Genomic DNA, 12,493 nt, shown 5'->3' with positions numbered 1-12,493 from the left:
TTGCAGGGCAGCTTTTTTTGGCTAAACATTAGGAGAAACTTCCTAACAGCAATTTCCTACAAGAGCTGTTCAGCTGGAATAAGGTGCCTCAGGACCTTGTACAGACTTTTAAGTTCCTTGGGAAGGTGGGAGGAATTGCTTTAACTAGCATTCTGGCTTCTCATCATTCTTTCTGCTGGATCCTTTACTCTTTCCAAACAGGTATTTGACAGTAGGCCTGTGCTCAGTGCTTGCCTGAAGGTAAGTTGAGGATCTGATGACAATGGTGGCTCCCACAGGGGCTTACAAATGTGTGAGAAGACAATCCCTGCCTTCAAGCTCACACAAAATAAAAGAGGGCTGGGAGGGAGCAGGGCGGGTGGAAGCAAGCTCAGGTGCTAATTCTTAATTACAGATATCTTGCAGTGAACAGCAGGAATTGAGGGGAAAAGGAGAGCATCCAAAAGTCGCTGGTCTCTGAGTGCCAAAAATAACCCAGGCAATCTAGGACTTCCAAGAGCCTTCCGCTCTGATACTTCAATTTGACTCTGCACCTGGTTATAATTGCAAGGCAGGGAACACAGCGCTTCGTTCAGTGAAAGGTGCTTATTATGTGAACTTGGATGTAGGTATGAGGGAGCACCATGCTGATACTTGAAATTACTGGCACATGTACCTTCTGCCCAAGTATTCCTGCTACAGTAGAGAAACTTTGGAGCACAAATATGTTTTGATTACATAGCTACATTGCACTACAGACATCTTATGAAACAGTTCCTGAGATTGTTTGAGTGAAACTATAAAAATTAAAATGTGAATTGATAGCAGGGATATGATTCTTCTCTGATTAAGCTGGATTGCTCTGAATAAACCTGAGTGAAAGGGAAATAAACAAATATGCAAGGTTCCATGCTCTGTGTTATAAACCCATGGCTTTTTCAAATAGCATCCCCTTATTTTTGTAAGCAGTTACCACATTTTCTGCCTTTTTGTCTTTGCTCTGCGTAGTATGGGCGTCTGTTTGTGGAAACATTCTTGAAGCTTGGCATGCCCCTATTGGATTGCAGCTTTAAAAAACACAGGGTAAGGTATTAGAAACAGGGCTGTCTTTTGATTTGTGGCTGCTGCTTCTAAGTATGGAGTATACTTAGTGGCTGTGCAAATGATACAATGAAAATGGGGGGGGGGAATGTTTGGTATAACTGAGTTGATCTGAGAACTGAACAGTGCCAATGGTGAAACAAATTATGTGCCTTAGTGACACTTCCTTGCAAACCTGCCACAACCCAAAGTGTGGGGTAATAGTAAGACAGTAAGGGCTGTTTCATGTGTTACTTTTAAATGTACATCTCAAAGAGGTTTAGGGGGCATGTGGCAAATATGGGCATCATACAAGTACACTTGTCCAGGAACCAAGATTGACTGCAACTCCTTTTTTTAATGTACATTTGGTAGCAAACCTGAGTTTGGGGTGATGCAATATGCAAAGCCATCCTAACTGGTTCGGTATACCCCATTGAGTGAAAATAGAGCCTTGAGTTACCGGTACAGTGATAATGCAGTATTCCAAGTAGCCCAATAGGTGGCAGTTTTGAACAGGTTTGTTAATGGTTTTCTTCCGCCTTCCAGGAGGATGTGCAGAGTTTGCTGAAAACCTTGCAGCTGAGCACTAGACAACTTCACCACATATGTGGCCATTCCAAGGTAAAGAAGGCTACGAACAAGGTGTTGGCTTCTAATTTAGTACAATCTGGTCAATCTGCTTTAACTTCTCTATCAAAGTATGCTCAGTCTTCCCATTTCAGTGATTAATTGGAAATCCAGTAAGAGGCTGGGAATCTCCAGGTTGTCCTCCAGCTATTCTTGCTTTATCCGTTCCTGTCCATGCATAATAAGTAGGGTCCGGCTAATGTTTTTATAAGCTAATTGCTATTAGCCTGTAAGTCTGACCTTTATTATTATGGACATATGACAACCACAAGTATATTCTTCTGGAAGGCTAAATTGTCATCATCTGTTTTGCTACTCCTGTTATTTTGTTTTTTTGTTGTTGTAAAATAATAATAGTAGGAGTAATAATATAATATTCAACCCTGATCAGCTTAAGAAGGTTATATTTATGGCGGCAGACCCTTTCCTGCTCCCTTATGCCCCGCTGCCAGTCCTGCTGCCTACAACTTGTTCCTTGACCTTACACTTGTCCTTTTAGAGTTAGCAACTGGGAGAGAAGGGGAGGTAGAAGACAGACTTCAGAAGAAAGAGGAGGTTTGTCCAAAGGCAACAAGCTACAATATCAATAGCACTCTTAAGTTTATAATATACATTTTACAACCTTTATACTATTTAGTTTATACTATTTAGTTATAACAACCATATTGAAGGTCGTTATTTCCATCATAGCAGAGGCAGGGGGATAAAACCTTGCTGAATGCCATTCAGTGCATTCATAAAACAGGGTTTAAAGCCAGATTTCCTATATCCCAAACCAACTGAACAATCCTGATTAAATACATAAAAAGATGCAGATAAGGATTGTTAATTTCCTTCTGTGCATTTCTTCCATGTGTAGATTCATCAAGACACGGGACTCACCAGCCATGTACCACTACTGAAGAAATCCCTTGAGCTGTTTGTTTACCGAGTGAAAGCAATGCTGGCTCTCAATCATTGTCAGGAAGCTTTCTGGGTGGGCGTCCTCAAAAACAGGGATCTGCAGGTGAGAATATATATGTGTCCAGCACCACTTGGTTTCTCGTGAATGGCTCATTGAATGAGCTTGTTGCAATTTGAATGGACATCATTATTCAAGTACTAGCAGAGTAAATGACATAAAAGTTATGATCTTCCATGAATTTAAATGTTATCAGATGCCTTTTTAGAAAGCTGAGTGAACACTGTAAGCAAGCTCTGTACAGTGAAGAAATGGTAAATTGTTGGAACTAGATGAGCCACGTGCAACTCCAATTTTATATTGATCTGGGTTCCTCTTCTCTCATCCATGGTGCAGATAGCGTCATAGTGTCCAGTTGTTGCTAACTTGCTGAATTATTTATTTCAATGGAGATCATTGGAAAGGGCCTCTGAACTCAAAGAAATTAATTTTCAGTCCGGGCTTTTGGAAGCCAGTTTGCTGATAGCATGTTTATCCTCTTCAGTGGAATGATATTCAGGTACACACACAGTATTTGAGTTGAAATATAATTAAGCCCTTTCTTAAATTAAAAGTATTTGTGCCATGTCCTTCCAGTAGAATGTTTGAGGCAGCTCATAACACACCTTCAAAATACAGGTAGGTAGCCATGTTGGTCTGACGCAGTCGAAATAAATTAAAAAATTGTCCAGAACAAACTTAGTTGGTCTCCAAGTTGCTACTGGACAATTTTTAAATTTTAAAATTTATTTCTTCAAAATACTGTAAGTGACAAATGCAAGAACAACTAAAAAGGGGCAGGGACAGCAACCAAAAGAGCTTTAAATCGAAATAGTCATGCCAGGAGTCAAACGCTTGTCTAAAACAAAAGGTCTTTACAGAGTAGCAGAGAGTTCCATTTTTGAGTGGGATCATAAGTTTATTGTGTCCATTTTAGGGAGAAGAAATTCTTTCACAGGCATCCCAAGCTAGCAAGATGGAGGAGGAGATTTCCACACTTCCCACAGAGGTAATTCTCTAAAGCACCTATTGTGGTTGTTGTTGTTTTTAATGATCATTATATTCTGCAGTGAGGGACGTGGGTGGCACTGTGGATTAAACCACAGAGCCTAGGGCTTGCCAGTCAGAAGGTCGGCGGTTTGAATCCCCGCAACAGGGTGAGCTCCCGTTGCTCAGTCCCAGCTCCTGCCAACCTAGCAGTTCGAAAGCACATCAATGTGCAAGTAGATAAATAGGTACCGCTCCAGCGGAAAAGTAAACGGTGTTTCTGCGTGCTGCTCTGGTTTGCCAGAAAGCGGCTTAGTCATGCTTGCCACATGACATGGAAGCTGTACACTGGCTCCCTCGGCCAGTAAAGCGAGATGAGCTCTGCAACCCCAGAATCGTCCACGACTGGACCTAATAGTTAGGGGTAAAAAGGTAAAGAGGCCCCTGACTATCACGTCCAGTCGTGTCCGACTCTGGGGTTGCGGCGCTCATCTCGCTCCAGAGGCCGAGGGAGCCGGCGTTTGTCTGCAGACAGCTTCCGGGTCATGTGGCCAGCATGACAAAGCTGCTTCTGGCGAACCAGAGCAGCGCACGGAAACGCCGTTTACCTTTACCTATATTCTGCAGTAAGTGAAGGGTCAAGATTATCATTCTGTTTCTGGTACAGGAAATGCACAATGATAAGATGTCTTCACTGTTGTTGTAATCTGAGCTGTGCCACTGTTGCTTCTTTCTCACTAACATCTTTTGCACGAAATGAGCTGCAGTCTGGGGGGGGGGGCAGGTAGGCTGACAAATGGGCATAATCTGGTTAGCCTAATGAGATAAGATTAAGATGGAAATGGCACCCTCAACCATTCCTTTCTTGGACATGGAAAGGCAGCAATTTGCACATTGGGGAAACCCACAACTAACCTTGTTGTTGTTGTTTAGTCGTTTAGTCGTGTCCGACTCTTCGTGACCCCATGGACCATAGCACGCCAGGCACTCCTGTCTTGCACTGCCTCCCGCAGTTTGGTCAAACTCATGTTCGTAGCTTCGAGAACACTGTCCAACCATCTCGTCCTCTGTCGTCCCCTTCTCCTAGTGCCCTCCATCTTTCCCAACATCAGGGTCTTTTCCAAGGATTCTTCTCTTCTCATGAGGTGGCCAAAGTATTGGAGCCTCAGCTTCACGATCTGTCCTTCCAGGGAGCACTCAGGGCTGATTTCCTTAAGAATGGATAGGTTTGATCTTCTAGCAGTCCATGGGACTCTCAAGGGTCTCCTCCAGCACCATAATTCAAAAGCATCAATTCTTCGACGATCAGCCTTCTTTATGGTCCAGCTCTCACTTCCATACATCACTACTGGGAAAACCATAGCTTTAACTATACGGACCTTTGTCGGCAAAGTGATGTCTCTGCTTTTTAAGATGCTGTCTAGGTTTGTCATTGCTTTTCTCCCAAGAAGCAGGCGTCTTTTAATTTCGTGACTGCTGTCACCATCTGCAGTGATCAAGGAGCCCAAGAAAGTAAAATCTCTCACTGCCTCCATTTCTTCCCCTTCTATTTGCCAGGAGGTGATGGGACCAGTGGCCATGATCTTGGTTTTTTGATGTTGAGCTTCAGACCATATTTTGCGCTCTCCTCTTTCACCCTCATTAAAAGGTTCTTTAATTCCTCCTCGCTTTCTGCCATCAAGGTTGTGTCATCTGCATATCTGAGGTTGTTGATATTTCTTCCGGCAATCTTAATTCCGGCTTGGGATTCATCTAGTCCAGCCTTTCGCATGATGAATTCTGCATATAAGTTAAATAAGCAGGGAGACAATATACAACCTTGTCGTACTCCTTTCCCAATTTTGAACCAATCAGTTGTTCCATATCCAGTTCTAACTGTAGCTTCTTGTCCCACATAGAGATTTCTCAGGAGACAGATGAGGTGATCAGGCACTCCCATTTCTTTAAGAACTTGCCATAGTTTGCTGTGGTCGACACAGTCGAAGGCTTTTGCATAGTCAATGAAGCAGAAGTAGACGTTTTTCTGGAACTCTCTAGCTTTCTCCAAAATCCAGCGCATGTTTGCTATTTGGTCTCTGGTTCCTCTGCCCTTTCGAAATCCAGCTTGCACTTCTGGGAGTTCTCGGTCCACATACTGCCTAAGCCTGCCTTGTAGAATTTTAAGCATAACCTTGCTAGCGTGTGAAATGAGCGCAATTGTGCGGTAGTTGGAGCATTCTTTGGCACTGCCCTTCTTTGGAATTGGGATGTAGACTGGTCTTCTCCAATCCTCTGGCCATTGCTGAGTTTTCCAAACTTGCTGGCATATTGGGTGTAGCACCTTAACAGCATCATCTTTTAAAATTTTAAATAGTTCAGCTGCAATATCATCACTTCCACTGGCCTTGTTATTAGCAGTGCTTTCTAAGGCCCATTTGACTTCACTCTCCAAGATGTCTGGCTCAAGGTCAGCAACCACACTACCTGGGGTGTACGAGACCTCCATATCTTTCTGGTATAATTCCTCTGTGTATTCCTGCCACCTCTTCTTGATGTCTTCTGCTTCTGTTAGGTCCTTACCACTTTTGTCCTTGATTATGGTAATCTTTGTACGAAATGTTCCTTTCATATCTCCAATTTTCTTGAACAGATCTCTGGTTTTCCCCATTCTATTTTTTTCCTCTATTTCTTTGCATTGCTCATTTAAGAAGACCCTCTTGTCTCTCCTTGCTGTTTTTTGGAAATCTGCATTCAGTTTCCTGTATCTTTCCCTATCTCCCTTGCATTTTGCTTGCCTCCTCTCCTCCGCTATTTGTAAGGCCTCGTTGGATAGCCATTTTGCTTTCTTGCATTTCCTTTTCCTTGGGATGGTTTTCGTTGCTGCCTCCTGTATAATGTTACGAGCCTCCATCCATAGTTCTTCAGGCACTCTGTCCACCAAATCTAAATCCTTAAACCTGTTCCTCACTTCCACTGTGTATTCATAAGGGATTTGATTCAGATTGTATCTTACTGGCCCAGTGCTTTTTCCTACTTTCTTCAGTTTAAGCTGGAATTTTGCTATAAGAAGCTGATGATCTGAGTTACAGTCAGCTCCAGGTCTTGTTTTTGCTGACTGTATAGAGCTTCTCCATCTTTGGCTGCAGAGAATATAATCAATCTGATTTCGATGCTGCCCATTTGGTGATATCCATGTGTAGAGTCGTCTCTTGTGTTGTTGGAAGAGAGTGTTTGTGATGACCAGCTTGTTCTCTTGACAGAACTCTATTAGCCTTTGCCCTGCTTCATTTTGAACTCCAAGGCCAAACTTGCCAGTTGTTCCTTTTATCTCTTGATTCCCTACTTTAGCATTCCAATCCCCTGTAATGAGAAGAACATCCTTCTTTGGTGTCATTTCTATAAGTTGTTGTAGGTCTTCATAGAATTGGTCAATTTCACTTTCTTCAGCACCGGTAGTTGGTGCATAAACTTGGATTACTGTGATGTTAAAAGGTCTGCCTTGGATTCGTATCGAGATCATTCTGTCATTTTTGAGATTGCATCCCATTACAGCTTTTGCCACTCTTTTGTTGACTATGAGGGCCACTCCATTTCTGCTACAGGATTCTTGCCCACAGTAGTAGATATGATAGTCACCCGAACTGAATTCGCCCATTCCCTTCCATTTTAGTTCACTGATGCCCAGGATGTCGATATTTATTCTTGTCATCTCATTTTTGACCACATCCAGCTTACCTCCACTCATGGTTCTTACATTCCAGGTTCCTATGCAATATTTTTCTTTACAGCATCGGACTTTCCTTTCGCTTCCAGGCATATCCGCAACTGAGCATCCTTTCGGCTTTGGCCCAGCCGCTTCATCAGCTCTGAATCTACTTGTACTTGTCCTCCGCTCTTCCTCAGTAGCATGTTGGACGCCTTCCGACCTGAGGGGCTCATCTTCCAGCGTCATAACTTTTATATGCCTGTTGTCTTTGTCCATGGAGTTTTCTTGGCAGGGATACTGGAGTGGCTTGCCAGTTCCTTCTCCAGGTGGATCACGTTTAGTCAAAACTCTCCACTATGACCTATCCATCTTGGGTGGCCCTGCATGGCATAGCTCATAGCTTCTCCGAGTTATTCAAGCCCCTTCGCCACAACAAGGCATTGATCCATGAAGGGGATCAATATATGCTAATGAGATCTAAACTGGTGGTGAGCAGCCAAGAAATATTTTGGGTTGTGGCGGCTAGCTCAATGAAAATGCTTATAGATAATGTAAATACATCTGTATCCCCTAATCTTCACTGCTTAAGTGCCATGATTTTTTTTCCAGGAGGAGGAGGAAGGGGAAGATTCAGAGAATGAAGATGGGATGGATATCAAAGAAAGTGATGAAGACAGCTCTGATTAGCATGCGCTATACTGGCTTAATTCTTCATGGCATAATTACTGGAACTAGTAAATTAAAGGAAGCAAATATTGAATGGATTGTGTGTCCAGAACACCTGTGTTTCAGTAAGCTTATAAGTGGATCTCTAGAAAGATTTGCACCTTGAAAATCAAAGCACTTTTCTCCTTGCAGACAAATCTGTCTCCCTTTTCCTCTCTCATATGCCTTGCTCTCTGTCCATCCCTAAATATTCTCCACTATCCCATGATATGTAAAAACAAAACGTACAACTTTTCATTTGAGTCATGAATTAAGATTTGAAATCTTTGATTAAACATTTGAAAAAATACTAAAGTGTTCATTTTGGTTACTTTCTTCTCATGAAAATATTTCATTACTAGTTTGTATAGTGTTCTAGCCTGTTGTGTTGTTTGCAGTGCTACATGCAGAAATATGTATTAAGATCTTTTGAGTTTCATTCACAAATTTACTAAATAAAGTAGAAATCCTAACTGTTGCATGCTGTGGCAAGTGTTTATAGTTCTAAAGGGGCCCTAATGACATTTCTGTAGGTTTAATTAACCTTCAGCATTTGTGTCTCTTACCCACAAGTCATTTCAAGACTTCTATGACATTATCTATAAGCATTTAAATAGGGCAATTGAATGCTATGGAATCATGTCCATGTCTACACATTGAAAAAATATAAATAATAATAATAAACCTTTATTGTCACTACACCACCTGTGTGCAGTGAAATTAAATGAGGCCCTCCCCCCCCCCACACACATACACTCAGTCTTGTTCGTACTTGTGTGCTTGTCGGAAGTCAATTGCACCACTATTTTCCCCCCCATTCAGCAGCCCAACAGCCCACCGATAAAAACTGTTCTTTAACCTGTTGGTGCAGCTGACTATACTTCTGTATCTCCTGCCTGAAGGTAGGAAATTAAAGAGGTGACGGCCGGGGTGTGAGTCATCCCTGAGAATTTTCCTTGCTCTCCTGAGACTCCTGAATTGCCCAACTAGCTTTAGTCTTTCAAGTATTGCTATTATCTCGATTTAATATGAAATACATGTAGCTTTCCAGAGTGAGAAAATAGTACGTTTGCAGAGAATCAATTATGCCCCAAATTTCATGAATTAGTTGGGAAGGAAAGCAAATATATGTCTCTTGTTTTTGTAACTTTTTATCTTATAGGGGTGTTAACTGGGGTTTGAATATGTCTATAAGATGTGGGATTTGCATTTTAAATTTGGGAAGTCCTGTTTTTTAAAGTCCCTTAGACCTTTAACTATAATCCTTGATTTTGTACAGTTTTAAATGCTTTATCGTAGGGACACAGCAGTTTCTTCCCTCATAATGGCTATGAAGGAAGGAGTTTTTGTGTCATAAGCTTTCAAGTCCAGAGAAGCATTAACTCCACAGTGTAAAAGTAGTATGCAATACTGTAATATTGGCTTCTGCAAATACACAAGCTATGAAAAAGAAGAAAATCTGGTAAACCACAACATCAGGAAAGATAAGTATTGTAGCCAAAACATTCTTAGCCCTTTTCTTAAAAGCATAAGAAGCACAAATATGTTTGAAATTGACCACATGATTTATAAGCATAAGAATCCCACTCTTGCTATCTCCCTCTTGCAGGCTTTAAGTATAGTAGACCTAACTTTCCTTAATCTAAAAAAGCCACTCACTACTGGGCCTCAAAATAGAAACACAAGCAAAAGATTTAACCCACAACAAACCCAAATGCCAACTCTGTCTCTGCATCTACTCAGGCAAGACAGCAATCCCAGACTTGTAGCAGTGCGCAGACTCGCGGGTTTTGGGAGGGCGGGGCCCAGGGAAGGACGGCGCACGCGTACTGCTACCTTGGGCCTGTTCCTGCAAGACAGGCAAAAGCAAGCCTGGGGAGACGGGCTGCGTCTTGTGCGCAAGCGTCGCAGCGTCAGTGGCCGGGGCGAGCGTGCGGGGAGGGGGGTGGTCTTCTCCCAGCTGTCGGTCATGTCGGTGCAGGAGGACCCGGTTCAGCGCGAGATCCACCAGGACTGGGCCAACCGCGAGTACATCGAGGTGATCACCAGCTCCATCAAGAAGATCGCGGACTTCCTCAATTCCTTCGGTACAGAAGCCGCCGCCCTGGCCTTCTTCTCCGTCCTTCCCTGTGGGGGTCGCGATCCCTGCCAAGCGGGGCGGGGGTGGCTGGCTGGGGGCGCTGCTTGCCCACCTCTCACTTTCCCTTTTCTCCGCCTGCAGACATGTCCTGCCGCTCGCGCCTGGCTACGCTCAACGAGAAGCTGACGGCGCTGGAGAGGCGGATCGAATACATCGAGGCCCGGGTAAGGCGGCGGCTGCTCCTTAGTATGGGGGATCCCGGAAGGCGGAGACCCCTTTGCCTGGATGGCTGCGTTGCGCTGCACCCGCGGCCAACTTGGCTTCGGGGATTCTGCTGCCGACCCCCCTGCTCCCTTTCCCCTCTTTTGCAGGCTTCCTCTAGGCACGGAAGCCAGGCTTGCTTATGCCCTCCTTGGACGCTTAGAGGAACCAAGTGTTTCAGGCAGCAGGTTGGGCGCAGGAATGTTGGAAGCCGTCAAATGCTGAGTCAGATCTGGACCACCCAGCTTAGTATGATCTGTGCTGATGGATAAGTGGCTCTGCGGGATTTCAATCAAGGGGTCTTGCCAGCGCTAACTGGATATGCCTGCAATGGAACCTCTGCCGCTGAGCTATGGCCCTTGTGCACTTGAATGATTCATAGAATCATACAGTTGGAAGTCATGGGTCATCTAGTCCAACCCGCTGCAATGCAAAAGCTTCTGCCTTTCCCCCCAAACCTCCCTGTACATAGAAAACTAGCATATAAGGGAGAAGGCAGACACATTGTGATGCAAGCCTCTCTTTTTTGCCTGGAGCCTTCTTCATCACACATCTTTGGCCCACATATTCCACCCAGAAAAAGTCCACTACCCTTAACACTGTATTCAATTTTAAGTTCAAAAAATCATATTGGAGAAAGTAGATGTATTATTTATATATTTCATAACATGTATGCACTGCTTGATTTTTTTTAAGCCCTCAAAGCAGTTTACAAACGTGCTACCAGAGTGGCATGAAATAGTTTATTGAAGCTATTTTATGAAATTTTGGTTGGCATAATGAAGCTATTGATCTAACATAGATTTGGGATTGTTTCATATGGGTCAACACAGCTACTTTTACTTTATTTTTAGATTTTAAGGTGTTATTATTATTTTTGGTGTGCATACTTGATCATATATCTATACTCCTGCAGCAATCCTACATACGTTTCCTAAAGAAACTTAGGAATCTCCTCTTCCCCCTTCCCCTCCCAAGAAACCACATTCCATGGCAAGCAAGCTCTCTTCTTTCTTTTGAACAGGTAACAAAAGGTGAAACGCTGACATAGGGTGGCGGAGGCTGGCAGGGAGCCAACCTGGAAAAGAATGTGCAGCTGTTTACGAAGCTGACGATCAGACATCAAGTTTCTTCATTACTTAATATGGATGGGAGTTATGCTCGTCTCTGCCCCTTGGGAAGCTGCATCCCCCGTTTGGAGCCTGTGACTTTGTGCGGGTGATTTCCACCTGAAATGGCTAAATTGTACAAGAGCATGTTTAATTATGTCGTTTTTACACAAGCCGATTTATGCGCTTGCAAAGCTCTCTTTAACAGAATCTTTATGAAACCAAATCTTCATTTCTGGGAACACAATGATGATGATGTTGTTTTTTAACAGTTGAAACAGACCAGGATGTTGGGACTGTGCATAGTGGGTAGTTTCAATATACACAGTAAGAGCATCCTGTGGCTGACTTTTGCTGCTGGAAGGGATCAATTCATTTCACTGCGGCTGTCCAACAGAAAAAATATGCAGTGTGTTTTGGGGGCAGGGGGGAGACTATCATGTGCCAAGGGAGGGGGGGCTTAGTTTTCTAAGTATTTTGTATTCTCTGATGTAACTTGGGGTGTCTTTTTTCCATTTGTGTTTCAACAATAAAACCTCCTGTGCTTAACAAGTATGGTCAGTCTGCAGCTAGAGTTTGGGGTGGGTGTACATAAGGGATACTGCCGCAGTGTATTTAGCCCACCCAGTGCCAGAATAGTGTGAGTGTCCAATAAAATATTGGTGGACACTTGCAGCTCCCCAGTGTATCCATAGTTAAACATTTTAAATGTTAGCAGTAAATTTATTTTTATTTTAATATTGTGGAATTCAGTGTTGTGCTAGGAGATTGACCTGTCACTGCAAGCACTTCTGCTTGCCCAGTGGAACAATATCCCCCATGTTGTGGGGGGTTTCTTCTGACCTGAGGGGATGTGGGGATGCAGAGGGAGAAGAGGGTAGCCCCACTGTGCTATAGTGGGAGAATCTGCCCTGGCTACTACCAGTAGGACCAGGTAGTTCAATGTGGCTCGGTTGCTGTGAACTTGATGGTGAGCACTGGGTAATAAATCAAATGAACAACTAATAATAATAAATAGTATACTGCTTAGATGCCTA

General features: G+C 43.4%; 2 protein-coding genes across 3 annotated transcripts in view; both read left to right on the top strand.

The window, feature by feature from the left end:
• FANCD2 (FA complementation group D2) overlaps positions 1-8,487 on the top strand; it is a 38,838-nt gene extending 30,351 nt beyond the window's left edge. For both annotated transcript variants that reach the window (XM_035105957.3, XM_088663176.1), the window contains 6 exons: positions 202-240; positions 988-1,062; positions 1,609-1,683; positions 2,549-2,695; positions 3,567-3,638; positions 7,911-8,487. In XM_035105957.3, coding sequence (XP_034961848.3) covers positions 202-240; positions 988-1,062; positions 1,609-1,683; positions 2,549-2,695; positions 3,567-3,638; positions 7,911-7,988 — 486 coding nt within the window. In that variant the 3' untranslated portion in view covers positions 7,989-8,487. The remainder of the gene's footprint in view (positions 1-201; positions 241-987; positions 1,063-1,608; positions 1,684-2,548; positions 2,696-3,566; positions 3,639-7,910) is intronic.
• A 1,374-nt stretch (positions 8,488-9,861) lies between these two features.
• Positions 9,862-12,005, top strand: BRK1 (BRICK1 subunit of SCAR/WAVE actin nucleating complex). Its single transcript, XM_035105956.3, has 3 exons — positions 9,862-10,093; positions 10,228-10,310; positions 11,372-12,005. The coding sequence occupies exons 1-3, from the start codon at positions 9,976-9,978 to the stop codon at positions 11,396-11,398; spliced, it is 228 nt and encodes a 75-aa protein (XP_034961847.1). The 5' UTR covers positions 9,862-9,975; the 3' UTR covers positions 11,399-12,005.
• Positions 12,006-12,493: the final 488 nt, after the last annotated feature.

The sequence above is a fragment of the Zootoca vivipara genome, chromosome 2, assembly GCF_965207765.1.
Source record: "Zootoca vivipara chromosome 2, rZooViv2.hap1.1, whole genome shotgun sequence".
In the NCBI taxonomy this organism is placed as follows: Eukaryota; Metazoa; Chordata; class Lepidosauria; order Squamata; family Lacertidae; genus Zootoca; species Zootoca vivipara.
This window is presented reverse-complemented; position numbering and strand designations above follow the sequence as displayed.